The sequence below is a fragment of the Gopherus flavomarginatus genome, chromosome 4, assembly GCF_025201925.1.
Source record: "Gopherus flavomarginatus isolate rGopFla2 chromosome 4, rGopFla2.mat.asm, whole genome shotgun sequence".
In the NCBI taxonomy this organism is placed as follows: Eukaryota; Metazoa; Chordata; order Testudines; family Testudinidae; genus Gopherus; species Gopherus flavomarginatus.
Window position 1 is genome coordinate 207,559,887 of NC_066620.1, and position 22,974 is coordinate 207,582,860.

At 43.1% G+C, this 22,974-nt stretch overlaps 1 protein-coding gene across 1 annotated transcript in view; it reads left to right on the forward strand.

The window, feature by feature from the left end:
* The first annotated feature begins 11,961 nt into the window (after positions 1-11,961).
* The window catches only part of LOC127050130 (uncharacterized), a 166,667-nt gene continuing 155,654 nt past the window's right edge, over positions 11,962-22,974 (forward strand). The window contains exon 1 of the mRNA XM_050951658.1: positions 11,962-12,592. Within this exon, the coding sequence (XP_050807615.1) occupies positions 12,042-12,592 (551 nt within the window). The 5' untranslated portion in view covers positions 11,962-12,041. The remainder of the gene's footprint in view (positions 12,593-22,974) is intronic.

The window sequence follows — 22,974 nt, forward strand, 5'->3', positions numbered from 1 at the left end:
CAGAACTACAGACATTTATGTATTGTCAAATCTCTAGTGAAAAACTGCACAGGAAGGTAACTGAGATGACTTGGCCTTGGCTCAGTGAATCGGACATTCAATTAATGAGTAATGCCCATTATGCTGCAATCACAGCTCTTATTTACCCTGCTGTGTGAATGAAAATCAAGACTTTTTCTCTCTGCAGGATTCACCCAGTGTCCTGCTGGTAACGTCCATAAATGTATACAGAATGGGGGGTTGCGCTTCGGTATGTGTCCTGCACCTTTTAGAGAGACTGGAAGCTGCGGTTGTGGGGTCTCTTGCTGTCAATGACGGGTAAGTTCAGGATTCCACAAAGCAAACATCACTCTGTGAACAGAATATTTGTGTATCTAATTTCCATAGCTGTTATTTAATGATCTTGAAGGCTCAGAACACATGGCACAACCCTGTGATAGGGGAAAAAAGAAAATTGTATGTTGCCCTCATTCTCGACTATACATGGTTCACATATTAGAATGACCTCACGACTGCTTTACTCAAAGACTCCACAGTGCTCAGTGCTACAGAGATTGCCACTTTATTGCTAAATCACACATTGCACAACGTGATGAGAACGTAAGCTGCCTCCTCACAGTGTGTGGAGTGACAAAGTTCCTCCTCTGCCTTGGTGGGTACTGCGCTTATTGGCAGATTTGCTCACCTCAGTGATCTTCCCCACAGTCTGTGTCAACTCCTCCTGTTTCTGATCAGGAACTGGGAGGTTTGGGGGTAACCTGGGCCCGCTCTCTACTCTGGGTTCCAACCAAGGGCCCTGTGGATTGCAGCTGTCTATAGTGCCTCCTGTAACACATGCATGACAGCTACAACTCCCTGGGCTACTTCCCCGTGACCTCCTCCAAACACCTTCTTTATAGTCATCACAGGACCTTCCTCCTGGTGTCTGTTAACGCTTGTACTCCTTAGTCCTCCAGCAGCGCACCCTCTCACTCTCAGCTCCTTGTGCCTCTTGCTCCAAGCTCCTCACATGCACTTCCTCTCCTCTGGCTCCTCCTCGCCTGACTGGTGTGAGCTCCTTCTAAAACCCAGGTGCCCTGATCAGCCTGCCTTGATTGGCTGCAGGTGTTCTAATCAGTCTGTCTGCCTTAATTGGTTCTAACAGGTTCCTGATTACTCTAGTGCAAGCCGTGCTATGATCACTTAGGAAAAAGAAAACTACTCATCCAGTGACCAGTATATTTGCCCTCTACCAGCCTCCTGTACCCCAGTGCTCTGGGTCCTTCACATATCCCTCCCCCATGCTCAACACCATGGGGTTGGGCAGCTTGGAACGCCAGACAGTGCACACGTGACAAGCCTTCAGCATCGCTGTGACTGCTCCCTGCTCTGTGTTGCACAAGGAACTGGAAATGCTGGAGGGATAAGAACCACCTGATCATCCTTGTGTTCTTCCCCTTGTTCCGCTGCATCCATTGAAGAGGGGCATGGGGGTCACGAGGACAGATCTACACTCGAGCAAGTAGTAGTGCAATGCTTCCATGGCCCTTTTTACGACGAGACACTCTCTCTCCACCATTGTATATTTGTGTTCCCTCGGAAGGAGCTTCCCACTGAAGAAGAGAATTGAGTGTTCTTCCTAACCAATGATCTGTGATAGAATGGCCCTCAACTCTACTTCCGATGCATCTGTCTGCAGGATAAATTGCTTGATGGATTCAGGGGCTATCAATACAGGGTTACTGCAGAGGGCAGTCCTTAGGTCTGTGAATGCTTCCTCTGCTGCATCAGACCATCTTACCAGATCAGATCCATGGGTTTTCATAAGGAATATCAGGGGGCTTGCCCTTGTGGCAAAGTGGGGGATAAATCGTCGGTAATACTCCACTACACCTAGGAATGCCCGGACTTGTTTCTTGCGACATGGTCGGGGCTAATTTTGGATGTCCTCCAACTTGTTCTCTTGGGGTTTTACCAGATCTTTTCCCACAATGTAGCCAAGATATTTGGCCTTCATAAACCTCACATCACACTTGGAAGGGTTTGCTGTAAGGCCAGCTCACCTGAAGGTATCAAGGACTGCCTCCACCTTCTCTAGGTGGGTTTCCCAATCTGGAGTATGAATGACCTCATTGTCCAAGTAGGCAGTAGCATAACTGGTATGTGAGCGTAATAGCTTCTCCATGAGGCGCTGGAAAGTAGCCGGGGCCCCATGTAGTCCAAAAGGGAGAGCAGTACATTCAAAAAGACCCTCTGGTGTAGAGAATGCAGGCTTATCCTTTGTGTCTTCCGCAAGGAGAATCTGTCAGTACCCCTTTGTCAAGTCTAGGGTAGTCAAGTACCAGGCATTACCCGGACGGTCCACTAGCTCATCTATGCGAGCTATGGGGTATGCATCGAACTGAGATACTTCGTTTCATTGCCGAAGTCTTTGTAAAACCTTGTGGTGCCATCAGATTTGGGCACCAGCACGATTGGGCTGACCACTGACTGTGGGATTCTTCGATGATCCCCAGCTGCAGTATTTTTTATACTTCTGCTTTTATTTCCTCCCTTTTGGCCGCTGGTACACGATAGGGCCTCATTGTTATTCTGGCCCCCCCAACTAGAGTGTCAACTCCACAGTTCCCATTAGCTGAGACCTGTAGCCAATGGGAGATGCGGGGGCGGTGCCTGCAGGCAGGGGCAGTGCATAGAGACCCCCTGACCCACACCCTCAAGAGCTTCAGCCAGAGCAATGTGCTGGTCACTCTGTGGAGCCTCCTGAGGTAAGTGTGGCTTGGCCAGCGCTCACACCCCCTCACACATCCCAATCCCCTACCCCAGCCTTGAGCCCACACACTACACACAAAGTCCTGCCCAGGGCCTGCACCCCTTGCCCCCCCTGCACTCAAACTCCCTACCAGATCCGGCACCCCTAGCCCCTTCTGCACCCAAATTCCCTCCTAGATCCGGCACCCCTCACCCCTCCTGCACCCAAACAGCATCCTAGAGAGTGCACCCCTCATCCTCCCCTGCAGTCAAACTTCCTCCCAGACCCTGCACCCTCTCCTGCTCCCCAACCCCCTGCCTCAGCCTGGTGAAAGTGAGTCAGAGTGGGATAGAGTGAGCGGGGTGGGGGGTTATGGCGTGAGTGGGGGCAGGAAGAGGTGAGGTGGTGGTGGTGTCTTGAAGGAAGGGGTCGAGTAGGTTAGGACCTGGGATAGAGAAAGGGAGCCCCCTAAAATATTAAACCAAATTGGGGTTCCTCGAGTTGCTAACGTTTGAGAACCACTGTCCTAGGCGATTTTTTCCAGTGCTTAACTACCCTGACAGTTAGGAAGTTTTTCCTAAGGTCCAACCTAAACCTCCCTTGCTGCTATTTAAGTCCATTGCTTCTTGTCCTAGTCTCAAAAGGGAAGGAGAACAATTATTCTCCTGCCGCCTTGTAACAACCTTTTATGGACTTGAAAATTGTTATGTTCCCTCTCAGTCTTCTCTTCTCCAAATTAAACAAATCTTTTTTTTTCTAATTTTCCCTCATAGGTCATGTTTTCTAAATCTTTGATCATTTTTGTTGCTTTTCTGCAATTTGTCCACATCTTTCCTGAAATGTTCACATCTTTTCTAGAACTGGAAGCAATGCTTTAGGCCTAATCAGTGCAGAGTACAGTGAAAGTATTACTTCTTTTGTCTTGCTTAGGACACTCCTGCTAATACATCCCAGAATGATGATTTTGCAATAGAGTTGCACAACTGATTCATATTTTGCTTATGATCCACTATGACTCACAGATCCTTTTCCCCAGTACTCCTTCCCAGGCAGTCATTTCCCATTTTCTATGTGTGCAACTGATTGTTCCTTCCTAAGTGGAGTATTTTGCATTTGTCCTTATTACATTTCATCTTATTTACTTCAGACCATTTCTCCAGTTTGTGCAAATCATTTTGAATTTTCATTCTATCCTCCAAAGCCTTGCAACCCCTCACAGCTCGGTATCGTCTGTAAACTTTAAAATATACTCTCTATGCTATTATTTAAATCATTGATGATGATATTGAACAGAACTAGACCCAGAACTGATCCCTGTGGGATCCCACTTGATATGCCCTTCCAGCTTGACTGTGAAACACTGATAACTACTCTCTGGAAACGGTTTTCCAACCAGTTATGCACCCACCTTGTAGTAGCTCCAGCTAGGCTGTATTTCTCTAGATTATTTATGAGAAGGTCGTGTAAGACAGAATCAAAAGCCTTACTAAAGTCAAGATATATCATATCTACCACTTCCCCCATCCACAAGGCTTGTTATCCTGTCAAAGAAAGCTGTTAGGCTGGTTTGACAAGATTTGTTCTTGACAAACCCATGTTGTTATTTATCACCTTATTATATTATAGGTGTTTGTAAATTGATTGTTTAATTATTTGCTCCATTATCGTTCGAGGTATTGAAGTTAAGCTGATTAGTCTGTGATTCCCCAGTTTGTCCTTATCTAGGTTTATAGATTGACACTATATTTGTCCATTTTCAATCCTCTAAAATTTCTCCTGTGTTCTATGACTTCTCAAATGCAATCGCTAGTGGCTCCTCAGGCAGCTCCTTGACTCTTCTAGGATGTATTTCTTCAGGCCCTGGTGACTTGAAGGCATTTAATTTATTATGGAAGTAATTTTTAACTTGTTCTTTCCCTCTTTTAGCCTCTGATCCTTCCTCATTTTCATTAACATACACTATGTTAGATGTCCAATCGGTACTAACCTTTTTGGTTAAAACCAAAATGTCATTTAGCACTTCTGCCATTTCCAAATATTCTGGTTTTGTTTCAGCATTAGCGTTAAGCAGGTGTCCACCTGATCCAGACAGTGCCGGGGCCACCTGTACTTTCCTTAAAAATTGCAATACTGATATAATCCACAGTTTATACCCTTTGGTTTCATCACCCATTTAGCAAAAGGAGTCATTACCGTGTGTCAGTTTTATTTTCACATCCATACCGTTCAACAGAAGTTTTTCTTGAAAAAACAGGTCGCTATGTAGATGACCCAGCAGCCATATCTTCCTGTTCTGGGTTTTCAGGTTTGCCTGTCTCAAAAGCGCTTGATTGTCTCCATCCAGCTCCATTGCTTTACCTTGTCCAGCAGTATCTTTGTATAACAGGCCCACAGAAAACAGTGTGATAAGTGTGTTGTCACTGTAATTTAGCACTGATTCAATAAAGACCCTTTAAGGGTAACAGTTATTGCTTTGGCTTATGAGGTGGTCTCCCAACATGACATCCAATTGACTGCAAATAGAGGCCACCGAGGAATTCACCTGGATACCATAGGCTCCTTGTTGAGAGTGGTTCTATCTTCTTTTACAATACCAGAGCAAAGGTCAGTAGCATGTTGTTTAATGGCATAAAATCCACACCATTCCCTTCTATAAGAAAATCAATGGAAACAGCATTCATAATGGCTGTAGATACTTCTCTTTTTGCTGGTCTCTATAGGGTCTATTTAGAACAAGTCTAGTTGGTTTTAGTGCACTCTTCAGCCTGCAGTGAACTAAAGCCATGGTGATTAAAATATATCTCTCTTTTAAACATGTTGAAAGTACATCACAGAGACTCTGTGATATCTAAGAAGGGCATATCCAACCTCACATTGTAATAGTTTCTGTAGTTGGGGTGGGGAGGTCTCTGTAATCGTTAGGGTAACTGCAGTGTTTCCTTTTTTAAAAGCCCTGCTGTCTCCGGGAGCGCAGGTGCAGCTTGATGGCCACCTTCCCAAAGAAAAATGAGACGTGTCTGTTCTGGTCTGTCTGTATTTCAGTGCTGATGGTGTCAATGTGATGTTTACTGAAAGGGACATAATGAGCTTTATCATACGTGATAGTGACAAACTTATTGTTTCTTCCTTGGATGGGGATGCAGACAAACAGGTGTATGGAAAAGTCCCTCACAAACAGTTGTTCTTCAATGTCTTTGTATAGACAAAGAATACAAACTCTGCCCACCCCCTTTAATGTTTGCTGAGAAGGTCATTTTTGGACACCTCAATTGGGGAGGAAACCCAAAATATTAGCTAGCACCTTCCATGAGCAACATCAGAGGATTTAATTCTACACATTCTTTCTTTGTAATTTGACCTGGTTTCCAATTTTGGTGTGAGTCTTTTTTTTTAATTTCAAGTCATTGGAGATCTCCTGGTTAAACCAGGGTGGTCTCTTACCATACTTATGTCTTTCCTGTACATTGCTCTTGCATCCTTGATAATGTCAAACCAATGGTGGTCAGAAATTATCCTCTGCCACTGGATCACACAGAGAAAATTCAGAAATGGAGGTTGTAAACAGAATGTCTCTTCACATGAACTAAGTAGAGGCTGCCGCGTTCCATGATTGTGCTGGTTCCCACTCCCAAGCTGACATTCCATAGGGAGGAACAGCTGTCTGTGGCAACCTTGGTCTAATGGTCAGCACACAGTGCTCACAGTCAGGAGGTAACTAAAGGACATATTAGAAATGTAAATAGATTTCCCCCTTCCTTCCCTTAATGAGGAGCCCATAATCTCTCCTTTCCCCAGATATACAGAACTTCTCAACCCCCACACTGAACAGAGCAAATTGGTACTAGGAGGAAATGGAGGTTAGGGGTAGGAGGGGATGGGTAGTGGGAAATGTTTGAGTCCTGTCTGATGAGGAAGGGAGGGCTTGAGAGTTGGGGAGGTGGGAGTCAGGGTCTCGTCTCATCCATATGGGGAGAGAGGAGTCAGATGGGTTTTGAGGCTGTGGGTGTGTCAATTGGAAATCAGGTAACCGATGTCTTGTCTACGTCACTAATATGGTGACCAGTTAGCAAGTCTGAAAATTTGGGATCAGATGGGGGGTAATAGGGGCCTATATAAGAAAAAAGCCCTGAATGTTTGGACTGTCCTTATAAAATAGGTGTGTCTATGCAATTACAGATTTCCCTTGGATCTTTTCCCCGTGTTTTTCACTATATGTGAGGGGACAGTTCATTCACACTCTCCTGATGATAGGTTCAACTCATAAATTAAGTTATTTCTGTGCAATTGTCAACAAGCAGATAATCAGGCCTTGACTGTTTAGACTTAACTTTTCTTTTGAACTCATTCTTAGAATTAGTCACTCCTCAACATGTCAAGTAAATTTATCACCTTCTACAATATAAAACAAAGGACTATTTCCCTTTTTGAATGATCAGTTAGACATAAATATGTATTACATTGTAACATAGATAAAATTGTAGGATGTATCTGCAATACTCTTTGAGGTCAGGTCTCCTTGGTAATAAAGCTTCCTCAAACTGCACACCCTGGTTACAAAATGCTCATTAGTCTCTCTCTCTCTATATATGGAATATATTAATGACAGGAATGCTTGACACCCATACTTGAATTAATCCTAATTTTGACCCTGTAATTCCCAAATGAAAATGACTAGCCTGTAAAACATCAGGAATGAGAACACATTGCAGACTTTCTGAGGTTCACAAACACTTCCTCACATCCAGCTTTGTCACCAGCCACAAAGAAACTGAGGCCTTTATCTAGAAAAAAGTATTCACTGCTGGGCAGCATGCAGTAAGCTTTTATTTACAACATATGTCTCCTTTTAATACTAATTAAAATGTGGTAATTACAGTGTTGTTTCTAACAACCAGTCAGTGGCTCATTGCACTAGGCAGTGGCAGTGAAGGCTCATACCGTAATAAGCTGGGAGATGGAAGATATTGATTTGGCAGCTAACATCACCCACTCTGCCTGGGACAGGGTAAGACTTGCCAGGATTCATCCCAGAGTTCCAACAACAGCACAAGAAGCACAATGACTAGACACACGGCCAGATTCTGCCATCCTCCCTCACAGGGAATAGTTCTAGGTCTGTGAATTGTGAAACTGAAATTATTAGAGCTTGAGTTGGGGTACAGCATGATGCAATATAAGTGTGCCAGTTCCTAGCCGGAAAAAACGAGCCGCTCTCCTTCCTAAGTGAAAAACTAACAGTTACCAGGGTACAGCTGCTCCTCCACCTCACTGGTTCCACAGTAGCAAAGAATCCTGTGGCACCTTATAGACTAACAGATGTTTTGGAACATGAGCTTTCGTTGGTGAATACCCACTATGTCGGATGAATGTAGTGTAAATTTCCAGGGGCAGGTATATATATGCAAGCAAGCTAGAGATAACGAGGTTAGTTCAATCAGGGAGGATGAGGCCCTGTTCTAGCAGTTGAGGTGTGAAAACCAAGGGAGGAGAAACTAGTTTTGTAGTTGGCAAGCCATTCACAGTCTTTGTTTAATCCTGAGCTGATGGTGTCAAATTTGCAGATGAACTGGAGCTCAGCAGTTTCTAGTTACAGTCTGGTCCTGAAGTTTTTTTGCTGCAGGATGGCCACCTTAAGGTCTCCTATAGTTTGGCCAGGGAGGTTGAAGTGTTCTCCTGCAGGTTTTTGTATATTGCCATTCCTAATATCTGATTTGTGGTTAGCCACACCATCACCGGTTCATTCACCTGCACCTCCATCAATGTAATATAAGCCATCATATGCCAGTAATGTCCCTCTGCTATGTACATCAGCCAAACTGGACAGTCTCTACGGAAAACGATATATGGACACAAATCAGATATGTGACAATTCCTGAAAAAGTGCTTGTAATATGCAGGGACCTTTGGCTCTCTCATGTCCCATGCAGCAACATTTTGAGTCTGCACTTTTCATTCCTGCATCTAGTCGGGTCCAGCTGGTTCTGAAAGAGACCAAGATGAGGTTAATTGTCAGAAGAAGGGGAAGAGGAGGCATTTTTATTTTTTGGGGGCAGGAGGGTGTTTATGTTATCTGGAGCAGTTCACCCATCCTCATCTATCACACTAACTTTCTCCTGCTCTCCCAAAGTCTGCCTTGGTCCTCAGTGTGACAGCCAGGTGCCAGTTAAGGCAGATCATTGGGTTTCAGTCAGCAGCTGGAAGGGACCCAGAAGGAGCATCGTCAGCTGTGGTAAATGTGTGGTGTGTTGAAAATTGTCTTACAGTTGTAAACTATGACTTTAAATGCTCTCGGTCCTGCCTGCAGGCTAGGGAAGAGTGTGATCTGGGCTTTGCATGCAATCACCAGTGAGGTGGGGTGAGTTGTGCCTCTTTTTACATTGCAATCTTCCTGCAATTAAATGTAATTAGATTTTATTAAATATATGTTGTGAATAAAAATATGAACAGTATAGAACCACAGCCACATCCATAGAATACATTATAATATCAGGCAGAACCAATTAAAAACTTTCTCAGCACTACTATGAAAGGGTAAAAATCAACACTAATGTGATCATATCCAGTGACTGAGAAAAGAACTAAAATACGTTAACCTTTGAGATGGTGATTATTTTTTTATATAGAAAAGAGATTAATTCCAGTGTGGCCTCACAAGCTGGAAAATTCTACAGTCCAAAAGAGAATAAGGTAGATCTTCTAACACTTCAGGTTGACCTTGGCAAAAATGAAGACATGAAAGAACCTTTCCTCATCTACCTTTATGGGTGGCACTCCCTATGGTTTGTAAGGCACTGTGTATGTGCCTTACATAAATGAAGATTTATTCAATTATGGTTTAAAAACAGGAGCTCTCTTGGAAGTAGAAAACCAAAAGACAAATTAAGAATTATGAATCCAAGCCACATCTTCTCGTTAAATGATATCTGTCACTGTCTATTTGAGTATTGATTAAAATGTATTGACAGTAAATGAGTAATAGAGAAACATCTACTAGCTATAATAAATAGGAGAGTTAAAAGTCTCCTCAAAAAGGTTGACCCTCAAATCAAACTTGGATCTCACAGAGTATCTGCAATATTACTTTAATATTAATAATTCTTAGTACTGGGGCAACTCTGTTCCCACCATAAACACCGATAAAAGAGAGGACCTCTTGAACAGAGCTAAGGGCTTTTTGTTTTAAGTCTTTATGATAAGACGACCAGCAGCCTGAATGATGAAACTTTATCCCAAAATATGTTCTTCTCCCTTCCACTCAGTTTCTTGACTTGGTCTTATTATAAATGTGACCCATTCAGGAGAGTTAAAATGAGAGGAAAACTGAGATAACAACCAGCAGATAAAACAAGCATGTCAGTGGCATATAATAACACCGGGATAGATCTACCTTTAACAGATATTGGAGATTTTTTTCCTTTGAAACAGTCACCACATCGTTAATACATACATTAATAAGAAGAGGTTCTAGAAGGCATCGTTGGTGTCCTCCCATAGAAATAGGGAAAATGTTACAACATTCTCCATTGGCTTTAATTCTTACTTTACTCATCTTGCTCTGCTGGAGATCCTCCAAAATATGTAGAAGTCTTTCATTGATACCCACACTTCTAAATTTCATCCAAAGCTTTTCTAAATTATCAGAATCGAATGCCATCCTTAAATCTGTAAAAGCAACATGCCATGCTTACCATTAACCACAGCATATTTATAAACCACATTGGGTAAAATAAAGCTATTATCAATTCTAGCTCTACCAGCCACCTTCCCGGAAGAGTATTGCTGTTTTTATTGAAATTCTCCATATGTATAGCAAGAACATAATGGTAATAAGAGGAGTCAGGTGGCCAACCAGGGTGATGTGCCTGCTTCTTGTGCTCCCAATGGGCAGCGAAACATCCAGTGCACTTTGTCCTGTCTCTGTGGAGAAAGAGGCTAGTAAGGAGACCAGGACCCTCTGTCCCCAGAGCGATAGTTGAAATAGATGCCAATCACTGGGGACGAGAGGGACAACTCCCTCCCCTGGCACAGCTCCTCATTGCCCTGTTGATGTCCCTCTCACCATGGATTCCCATTCTTGGTCCTCTCTTCTCAACTTTATGTATTTGGTGCCTCCAATTGACTTTTAAGGAGGTGAGGGAGGAAGAGAAGGAGATGACTGGGCAGGAGATTCCAAAGAGGTCTGTGACAGCTTGTGGGCAGTTGTATTTTGTAGGCTATGACCGCTGGTTAGAATGAATCCCCCAGGGAATATTGAGGTGTGAAATGCCTGCATAGAATCCTTAGAAATTTTCTAAACTTTTTCCTGGCTGCCGGTTAAGCCCAATCACTTCTTTTTCTCTCCCTCTTGAGAGAGGAAGACAAATCCTGAGAGGGGATTAGCACCTGCAAGTGTCACTGGCTTCCATATATTTGATGCATGAACATTTTATATTTCTCCTTTAAACAATTATTGATTATTGTTTAGGCTGATGCTTCTTATAGGGGGAAAAGAAGGGGAAAACTCATGATTTTCTTCAATCACTTATTCCTCAATTTAAACATACAGGTAAAACAGACAAACAAAAAACCTCATACCTTCCCAGCAGAAAGTAATTACAATGTAATTCAATTTATTTCTCATTTTGAAAGGGTATTTTACCATTTTGGAGTGGGTCCTGATACATAACATTTGGGAATTTCCCTAAATGCAAGTAAAATATTGATAAATATTGTACAAAACAAACACACGAATGCACACGCCCTACTGGGAAGATTCCCAGGTGCAACTGTGTTCTGGAGTTCCTCTCTGCATTAGGGACCTCATTCAAATGTAATAGGACGCTTTCCATGGACTTCAAAGAGCTTTCAGCCAGGCATTTGATGTTTGCTAGATGTAAATATTCATATTGTAACTCCTTTACACAAGGAATTATTAATTGAACATCCCTGAAATTCTCCAGGAATTTTTATTCTGCTGTACAAATAATAATCATTATTATTAACAGACTGCAGCACAAACTTAATAAATGGGACATGCTTCAAAACAAGACTTCAACAGATCTACATTTCACAATCCCCGAAGCCCATAAATAGAGACTCTCCATTTCCTGTGTATCTCGCAGTCTCTTCTCTTCAGCAATATAGAGTTCCCAACCCAACTTCAGCCATGAAGATTCTTTACCTTCTCTTTGCTGTCTTCTTCCTGGTGCTGCAAAGCTCTCTACTCAGACCCTATGCCACTAGCACTCCCAGCTATCTCCACGACACCACTGATTTCCTGAGGAAACTACAATGCATTGGTGACCTCCCAGAAAACACCATCCTAGCCACCATGGATGTAGAGGCTCTCTACACAAACATCCCACACACAGATGGAATACAAGCTGTCAGGAACACTATCCCTGATGATGCCACAGCACAACTGGCTGCTGAGCTCTGTGCCTTTATACTTACACACAACTATTTCAAATTTGATGACAATATATATCTCCAGATCAGTGGCACTGCTATGGGCACCCGCATGGCCCCACAATATGCCAATATCTTCATGGCCGACCTGGAACAACGCTTCCTCAGCTCTCGTCCACTCACACCCCTTCTCTATCTACGCTACATTGATGACATCTTCATCATCTGGACCCATGGGAAGGAGACTCTGGAAAAATTCCACCATGATTTCAACAGCTTCCACCCCACCATCAACCTCAGCCTGGACCAATCTACACGGGAGGTCCACTTTCTTGACACCACGGTGCAAATAAGTGATGGTCACATTAACACCACCCTATATCGAAAACCCACCGACCGCTATGCCTACCTTCATGCCTCCAGCTTCCATCCCGGGCACATCACACGATCCATTGTCTACAGCCAAGCACTGAGGTACAACCGCAGCTGCTCTGACCCCTCAGACAGAGACCAACACCTACAAAATCTCCACCAAGCATTCTCAAAACTACAATACCCGCACGAGGAAATAAGGAAACAGATCAACAGAGCCAGACGTGTACCCAGAAGCCTCCTACTGCAAGACAAACCCAAGAGAGAAACCAACAGGACTCCACTGGCCATCACATACAGCCCCCAGCTAAAACCCCTCCAACACATCATCAAGGATCTACAACCCATCCTGGACAATGATCCCACACTTTCACAGGCCTTGGGTGGCAGGCCAATCCTTGCCCACAGACAACCTGCCAACCTGAAACATATTCTCACCAGTAACTGCACACCACACCATAATAACTCTAGCTCAGGAACCAATCCATGCAACAAACCTCGATGCCAACTCTGCCCACATATCTACACCAGCGACACCATCACAGGACCTAACCAGATCAGCCACACCATCACTGGTTCATTCACCTGCACATCCACCAATGTAATATACGCCATCATATGCCAGCAATGCCCCTCTGCTATGTACATCGGCCAAACTGGACAGTCTCTACGGAAAAGGATAAATGGACACAAATCAGACATTAGGAATGGCAATATACAAACACCTGTAGGAGAGCACTTCAACCTCCCTGGCCACACTATAGCAGACCTTAAGGTGGCCATCCTGCAGCAAAAAAACTTCAGGACCAGACTTCAAAGAGAAACTGCTGAGCTTCAGTTCATCTGCAAATTTGACACCATCAGCTCAGGATTGAACAAAGACTGTGAATGGCTTGCCAACTACAGAACCAGTTTCTCCTCTCTTGGTTTTCACACCTCAACTGCTAGAACAGGGCCTCATCCTCCCTGATTGAACTGACCTCGTTATCTCTAGCTTGCTTGCTAGCATATATATACCTGCCCCTGGATCTTTCCATTACATGCATCTGAGGAAGTGGGTATTCACCCACGAAAGCTCATGCTCCAAAACGTCTGTTAGTCTATAAGGTGCCACAGGATTCTTTGCTGCTTTTACAGATCCAGACTAACACGGCTACCCTCTGATACTTAACAAAGGGAAATAAACCATTCCCTTCCCCCTCCCTTCTTCCTCCTAGCTCCTTCCCACCCTGGGAACACTAGGAGATCGCCTGATTCAACTTCTTGAATCACCACACAGAGAGGAGTGTTACCTTCCCCCTCACCCAGAGGCCGTATAGATTCAAGCTGCGAGAATCTAACACAAAGAGAAAATTTATCCTTCCCTTCTCCCCACCAATTCCCTTGAACCTTAACTAGGAGAAAAAATTCACACAGGTCTTAAAAGCAAAACTTTTAATAAAAAAGAAAGAAAAAAGTAAAAGGTTTATCTCTGCACTTTAAATGGTAAACAGTTACAGGGTCTTTCAACTTATAAACAATAGAAAGAAACTTTCTCCAACAGAAACACAATTTGAGCTACTTCCAGCTAGTACCAATATGCAGATGAAAAAAAAAAAACAAATTAAAAGACTAGGACCGCCTTTTCTTACTTACAATTCTGAATAGATAAGAGACTGTAGCAGGGAGATTGGTAGAAACCTGGTTGCACCTCTTGTCCAGTCCAGGACACAGAGAGAACAAAACCAAACCCCAAACCCACAAACAAAGGCTTCCCTCCATGAAATTTGAAAGTATTTTGTCTCCTGATTGGTCCTCTGGTCAGGTGTATGCAGGTCACTGTTTGTTAACCCTTTATAGGTGAAAGAGACATTAACCCTTAGCTATTGGTTTATGACAGCCCATATTATGGCGAGGCACTGTCTCTCCACTATTGTATATTTGTGTTCCCTCGAAAGGAGTTTCCTACTGAGGTAGAGAATTGGGTGGTCTTCTTCACCGACCGTCTGTGATAGAACGGCCCCCAACCCTATCTCCGATGCATCTGTCTGCAGGATAAATTTCTTGCTGAAATCAGGGGCTATTAGGACAAGGTTACTGCAGAGGGCAGTCCTTAAGTCTGTGAATGCTTCCTCTGCTGCATCAGACTATCTTAGAAGATCAAGTCCATGGGTATTTACTAGGTTTGTCAGGGGGCTTGCGCTTGTGGCAAAGTGGGAGATAAGTCTTCGGAAATACCCCACTACACCTAGGAATGCCTGGACTTGTTTCTTGTGACATGGTTGGGGTCAGTTTTGGATGACCTCCAACATGTTCACTTGAGGTTTTACCAGACCTTTTCCCACAATGTAGCCAAGATATTTGGCCTCTGTAAACCTCACAGCGCACTTGGAAGGGTTTGCTGTAAGGCCAGCTCACCTGAAGGTATCAAGGACTGCCTCCACCTTCTCTAGGTGGGTTTCCCAATCTGGGGTATGAATGACGCCATTGTCCAAGTAGGCAGCAGCATAACTGGTATGTGAGCGTAATAGCTTCTCCATGAGGCGCTGGAAAGTAGCCGGGGCCCCATGTAGTCCAAAAAGGAGAACAGTATATTGAAAAAGACCCTCTGGTGTAGAGAATGAAGGCTTTTTCTTTGTGTCTTTCTCGAGAGGAATCTGTCAGTACCCGTTTGTCAAGTCTAGGGTAGTCAAGTACTGGGCATTACCCAGACGGTCCACTAGCTCATCTATGCGAGCTATGGGATATGCATCGAACTGGGTTACTTCGTTTAATTGCCGGAAGTCGTTGCAAATCTTTGTAGTGCCATCAGGTTTGGGCACAAGCACGATTGGGCTGGGTCACTGACTGTAGGATGCTTTGATGATCCCCAACTCCAGCATTTTTTTTACTTCTGCTTTTATTTCCTCCCTTTTGGCCGCTGATACCCAATAGGGCTTCATTGTTATTCTGACTCCCCCAACCTGAGTGTCAACTTCACAGCTCCCATTTGCTCAGACCTGTAGCCAATAGGAGATGCGGGGGCGGTGTCTGTAGGCAGGGGCAGTACACAGAGACCCCCTGACCCTCACCCTCAGGAGCTTCTGCCAGAGCGATGGGCTCGTCACTTTGTGGAGCTGCCCAGGGTAAGTGCGGCCTGGCCAGCGCTCACGCCCCCTCTCACATCCCAATCCCCTGCCCCAGCCTTGAGCCCACACACTGCACACAAAGTGCCTCCCAGGACCTGCACCTCTCGCCCCCCCTGCACCCAAGCTCCATCCCAGATAAAGCACCCCTCGCCCCTCCTGCACTCAAACAGCATCCTAGAGAGTGCACCCCTCATCGTCCCCTCAATCAAATTTCCTGCCAGACCCTGCACCCTCTCCTGCTCCCCAACCCCCTGCCTCAGCCTGGTGAAAGTGAGTCAGAGTGGGATAGCGTGAGCGGGTTGGGGGACAATGGAGTGAGCAGGGAAAGGAAGAGGTGAGGTGGTGGTGGTGCCTTGGAGGAAGGGGTCGAGTAGGTTAGGGCCTGGGATAAAGCAGGGGATCCCCCTAAAATATTAAATTAAAATGGGGATCCTCGAGTTGCTAATGTTCGAGAACCTCTGTGCTAGGCGATTTCTTCCAGTGCTTACCTACCCTGACAGTTAGGAAGTTTTTCCTAATGTCCAACCTAAACCTCTCTTGCTGCTATTAAAGTCCATTGCTTCTTGTCCTAGTCTCGAAAGGTAAGGAGAACAATTTTTCTCCTGCTGCCTTGTAACAACCTTTTATGGACTTGAAAACTGTTATGTCGCCTCTCAGTCTTCTCTTCTCCAAATTAAACAAATCTATTTTTTCTAATCTTCTCTCATAGGTCATGTTTCCTGAATCTTTGATCATTTTTGTTGCTTTTCTGAAATTTGTCCACATCTTTCCTGAAATGTCCACATCTTTTCTAGAACTGGATGCAATGATCTAGGCCTAATCACTGTAAAGTACAGTAAAAGTATTACTTCTTGTGTCTTGCTTAGGACACTCCTGCTAATACATTCCAGAATGATGATTTTGCAAAAGAGTTACACTATTGTTTCATATTTTGCTTATGATCCACTGTCACCCACAGATCCTTTTCCCCAGTATTCCTTCCTAGGCAGTCAGTTCCAATTTTGTATGTGTGCAACTGATTTTTCCTTCCTAAGTGGAGTATTTTGCATTTGTCCTTATTACATTTCATCTTGTTTACTTCAGACCATTTCTCCAGTTTGTGCAAATCATTTTGAATTTTAATCCTATCCTCCAAAGCACTTGCAACCCCTCACAGCTTGGTATCATCTGCAAACTTTAAAATATACTCTCTATGCTATTGTTTAAATCACTGATGATGATATTGAACAGAACTAGACCCAGAACTGATCCCTGTGGGACCCCACTTGATATGCCCTTCCAGCTTGACTTTGAAACACTGATAACTACTCTCTAGAAACGGTTTTTCAACCAGTTATGCACCCACCTTGTAGTAGCTCCAGCTAGGTTGTATTTCTCTAGTTTATTTATGAGAAGGTCGTGCAAGACAGAATCAAAAACCTTACTAAAGTCAAGATATATCATATCTACCACTTCCCCCATCCACAAGGCTTGTTATCCTGTCAAAGAAAGCTTTTAGGTTGCTTTGACATGATTTGTTCTTAACAAATCCAGGTTGTTATTTAACACCTTATTATCTTATAGGTGTTTGTAAATTGATTGTTTAATTATTTGCTCCATTATCCTTCTGGATATTTAAGTTAAGCTGACTGGTCTGTGATTCCCCGGTTTGTCCTTATCTAGGTTTTTATAGATTGCCACTATATTTGTCCATTTTCAATCCTCTAGAATTTCTCCTGTCTTCTATGACTTCTCAAATGCAATCGCTAATGCCTCCTTAGGCAGCTCTTTGACTCTTCTAGGATGTATTTCTTCATGCCCTGGTGACTTGAAGGCATTTAATTTATTATGGAAGTAATTTTTAACTTGTTCTTTCCCTCTTTTAGCCTCTGATCCTTCCTCATTTTCACTGACATGCACTATGTTAGATGTCCAGTCGGTACTAACCTTTTTGGTGAAAACCAAAATGTCATTTAGCACCTCTGCCATTTCCACATCGTCCGGTTTTGTTTCAGCATTAGCGTTAAGCAGGCTTACACCTGATTCAGACAGTGCCGGGGCCACCTGTACTTTCTTTAAAAATCACAGTACTGATATAATCCACAGTTTATACCCTTTGTTTTCTTCACCCATTAAGCAAAAGGCATCATTACCATGTGTCAGTTTTATTTTCACATCCATACCGTTCAACAGAAGTTTTTCTTGAAAAAAAAGGTTGCTATGTAGATGACCCAGCAGCCTTATCTTCCTGTTCCGGGTTGTCAGGTTTGCCTGTCTCAAAAACACTTATTCTCACCATTCAGCTCCATTGCTTCACCTTGTGCCGGAGTATCTTTGTATAACAGGCCCACAGAAAACAGTGTGGTAAGTGTGTTCTCACTGTGTTTTGGCACTCATTCAATAACGACCCTGTAAGGGTAACAGTTACTGCTTTGGCTTATGAGGTGGTCTCCCAACATGACATCCAATTGACCGCAAATGGAGGCCACAGAGGAATGCACCTAGAGACCATAGACTCCTTGTTCAGAGTGGTTCTATCTTCTTTAACAATACCACACCAAAGGTCAGTAGCATGTTGTTTAATGGCATATAATCCACACCATTCCCTTCTATAAGAAAATCAATGGAAACAGCATTCATAATGGCTGTAGATACTTTTCTTTTTGCTGGTCTCTGTAGGGGCTATTTGGAACAACTCTAGTTGGTTTTAGTGCATTCTTCAGCCTGCAGTGAACTAAAACCATGGTGATTAAAATATCTCTCTCTTTTAAACAAGTGGAAAGTACATCACAGGGACTCTGTGATATCTAAGAAGGGCATATCCAACCTCACATTGTAATAGTTTCTGTAGTTGGGGTGAGGGAGGTCTCTGTAATCGTTAGGGTAACTGCAGTGTTTTCTTTTTTAAATGCCCTGCTGTCTCCGGGAGCGCAGGTGCAGCTTGATGGCCACCTTCCCAAAGAAAAATGAGACGTGTCTGTTCTGGTCTGTCTGTATTTCAGTGCTAATGGTGTCAATGTGATGTTTACTGAAAGGGACGTAATCAGCTTTATTATAAGTGATAATGACAGACTTATTGTTTCTTCCTTGGATGGGGATGCAGACAAACAGGGGTATGGAAAAGTCCCTCACAAACAGTTGTTCTTCAATGTCTTTGTATAGACAAAGAATACAAACTCTGCCCCCCCCCTTTAATGTTTGCTGAGAAGGTCATTTTTGGACACCTCAATTGGGGAGGAAACCCAGAATATTAGCTAGCACCTTCCATGAGCAACATCAGAGGATTTAATTCTATACATTTTTCGTTTGTAATTTGACCTGGTTTCCAATTTTGGTGTGAGTCTTTTTTTTTGAATATCAAGTCATTGGAGATCTCCTAGGTTAAACCAGGGTGGTCTCTTGCCATACTTCTGTCTTTCCTGTACATTGCTCTTGCATCCTTGATAATGTCAGACCAATGGTGGTCAGAAATTATCCTCTGCCACTGGATCACAAAGAGAAAATTCAGAGGTGGAGGCTGTCATCAGAATGTCTTGTCACATTAAGTAAGTAGAGGCTGCCGCGTTCCATGATTGTGCTGTTTCCCACTCCCAGCCTAACATTGCATATGGAGGAACAGCTGTCTGTGGCAACCTTGGTCTAATGGTCAGCACATAGTGCTCACAGTCAAGGGTAACTAAAGGACATATTAGAAATGTAAATAGATTCCCCCTCCCTTCTCTTCATGAGGAGACCATAATCTCTCCTTTCCCCAGATATACAGAACTTCTCAACCACCACACTGAACAGAGCAAATTGGTACTAGGAGGAAATGGAGTTTGGGCATAGGAGGGGCTGGGTAGTGGAAACTGCTTGAGTCCTGTCTGATGAGGCAGGGAGGGCTTGATAGTTGGGGAGGTGGGAGTCAGGGGCTCGTCTCATCCATATGGGGAGAGAGGAGTCAGGTGGGTTTTGAGGCTGTGGATGTGTCAGTTGGAAATCAGGTAACTGATGTAACTGATGTATTGTCTTCACCACTAATATGGTGACCAGTTAGCAAGTCTGAAAATTTGGGATCAGATGGGGGGTAATAGGGGCCTATATAAGAAAAAAGCCCTGAATATTAGGACTGTCCTTATAAAATAGGTGTGTCTATGCAATTACCGCCTTCTCCTGGGATCTTTTCCCCTTGTTTGTCACTATATGCCAGGGGACGGTTCATTCGCACTCTCAATATGATAGGTTCAACTCATAAAAGTTTTTTCTGTGGAATTGTCAACAAGCAGATAATCAGGCCTTCGCTGTTTAGACTTAACATTTCTTTTGGATTCATACTTAGAGATAGTCACTTCTCAACATTTCAAGTAAATGTATCACCTTCTACAATATAAAACAAAGGACTATTTTTGAATGATCAGTTAGACATAAATATGTATTACATTATAATATAGATAAAATTGTAGGATATAGTATCTGCAATACTCTTTGAGGTCAGACCTCCTTGGTAATAAAACTTCCTCAAACTGCACACCCTGGTTACAAAATGCCCATTAGTCTCTCTCTATATCTATATATGGAATAATATAATTATAATCTATTAATGACAGGAATGCTTGACACCCATACTTGAATTAATCCTAATTTTAACACTGTAATTCCCAAATGAAAATGACAAGCCTGTAAATCATCAGAAATGAGAACACATTGCAGACTTTCTGAGGTTCACAAACACTTCCTCACATCCAGCTTTGTCACCAGCCACAAAGAAACTGAGGCCTTGTTCTAGAAAAAAGTATTCACTGCTAGGCAGCATGCAGTGAGCTTTTATTTACAATCTGTAAGTCTGCTATTAATACCAATTAAAATATGGTAATTACAGTGTTGTTTCTAACAACCAGTCAGTGGCTCATTGCACTAGGAAGTGGCAGTGAAGGCTCATACCGTAATAAGCTGGGAGATGGAAGATATGGATTTGGCAGCTAACGTCACCCACTCTGCCTGGGACAGGGTAAGACTTGCCAGGATTCATCCCAGAGCGCCAAGAACACCACCAGAAGCACAATGACTAGACGCACAGCCAGATTCTGCCACCCTCCCTCACAGGGAATAGTTCTTGGTCTGTGAATTGTGAAACTGAAATTATTATCTCTTGAGTCGGGGTACAGCACTATACAATGTAAGTGTGCCAGATCCTAGCAGGTAAAAATGAGCAGCTCTCCTTCACTAAGTGAAAAACTAACAGTTACCAGAGCACAGCTGCTCCTCCACCTCACTGATTCCACAGTAGCAAAGAATCCTGTGGCACCTTATAGACTAACAGACGTTTTGGAGCATGAGCTTTTGTGGGTGAATGCCCAATTCGTCAGATGCATGTAGTGGAAATTTCCAGGGGCAGGTATATATATGCAGGCAAGCTAGAGATAATGAAGTAGTTCAATCAGGGAGGATGAGGCTCTGTTCTAGCAGTTGAGGTGTGAAAACCAAGGGAGGAGAAACTAGTTTTGTAGCTGACAAGCCATTCACAGTCTTCGTTTAATCCTGAGCTGATGGTGTCAAATTTGCAGATGAACTGGAGTTCAGCAGTTTCTAGTTACAGTCTGGTCCTGAAGTTTTTTTGCTGCAGGATGGCCACTTTAAGGTCTGGTATAGTGTGGCCAGAGAGGTTGAAGTGTTCTCCTACAGGTTTTTGTATATTGCCATTCCTAATATCTGATTTGTGTTAGCCACACCATCACCCGTTCATTCACCTGCACCTCCACCAATGTGATATAAGCCATCATATGCCAGCAATGACCCTCTGCTATGTACATAGGCCAAACTGGACAGTCTCTACGGAAAACGATAAATGGACAAAAATCAGATATGAGACAATTCCTGAAAAAGTGCTTGTTATCTGCAGGGGCCATTGGCTCTCCCATATATCAACATTTTGAGTCTGCACTTTTCATTCCTGGATCTAGTTGGGTCAGGCTGGTTCTGAAAGAGACCAAGGTGAGGTTAATTGTCAGAAGAAGAGGAAGAGGAGACATTTTTAATTTTTTTGTGCAGGAGAGTGTTTATGTTATCTGGAGCAGTTCACCCATCCCCATCTATCACACCCACATTCTCCTGCTCTCCCAAAGTCTGCCATGGTCCTCAGTATGACTGCCAGGTGCCAGTTAAGGGAGATCATTGGGTTTCAGTCAGCAGCTGGAAGGGACCCAGGAGGGGCATCGTCAGCTGTGAGAAATGTGTGGTGTGTTGAAAATTGTATTACAATTGTAAACTATCACTTTAAATGCTCTCGGTCCTGCCTGCAGGCTAGGGAAGAGTGTGATCTGGGCTTTGCATGCAATCAGCAGTGAGGTGCGGTGAGTTGTGCCTGTTTTTACATTGCAATCTTCCTGCAATTAAATGTAATTTGATTTTATTAAATGTATGTTGTGAATAAAAATATGAACTGTATAAAACCACAACCACATTCATAGAATACATTATAATATCAGACAGAACCAATTAAAAACTTTCTCAGCGCTACTCTGAAAGGGCAAAAATCAACACTAATGTGATCTTATGCAGTGACTGAGAAAAAAACTAAAATACTTTAACCTTTGAGATGGTGATTATTTTTTTTGTATACAAAAGAGATTAATTCCAGTGTGGCCTCACAAGCTGGAAAATTCTACAGTCCAAAAGAGAATAAGGGAGATCTTCTAACACCTCAGGTTGACCTTGGCAAAAATGAAGACATGAAAGAACCTTTCCTCATCTACCCTTATGGGTGGCAGTCCCTATGGTTTCAAAGGCACTGAGTATGTGCCTTACATAAATGAAGATTTGATAACTTATTCAATTATGGTTTAAAAACAGGAGTTCTCTTGGAAGTAGAAACCCAAAAGGCAAATTAAGAATTATGAATCCAAGCCACGTCTTCTCGTAGAATTATATCTGTCACTGTCTATTTGAGTATTGATTAAAATGTATTGACGGTAAATGAGTAATGGAGAAACATCTTCTAGCTATAATAAATAGGAGAGTTAAAAGTCTCCTCAAAAAGGTTGACCCTCAGATCAAACTTGGATCTCATAGAGTATCTGCAATATTACTTTAGTATTAATAATTCTTAGTACTGGGGCAACTCTGTTCCCACCATAAACACCGATAAAACGGAGGACCTCTTGATCAGAGCTAAGGGCTTTTTGTTTTAAGTCTTTATGGTAAGACGAACAGCAGCCTGAATGATGAAACTTTATCCCAAAATATGTTCTTCTACCTTCCACTCAGTTTCTTGACTTGGTCTTATTATAAATGTGACCCATTCTGGAGAATTAAAATAAGAGTAAAACTGAGATAACAACCAGCTGATAAAACAAACATGTCAGTGGCATATAATAACGCCGGGATAGATCTACCTTTAACAGATATTGAAGATTTTTTTCT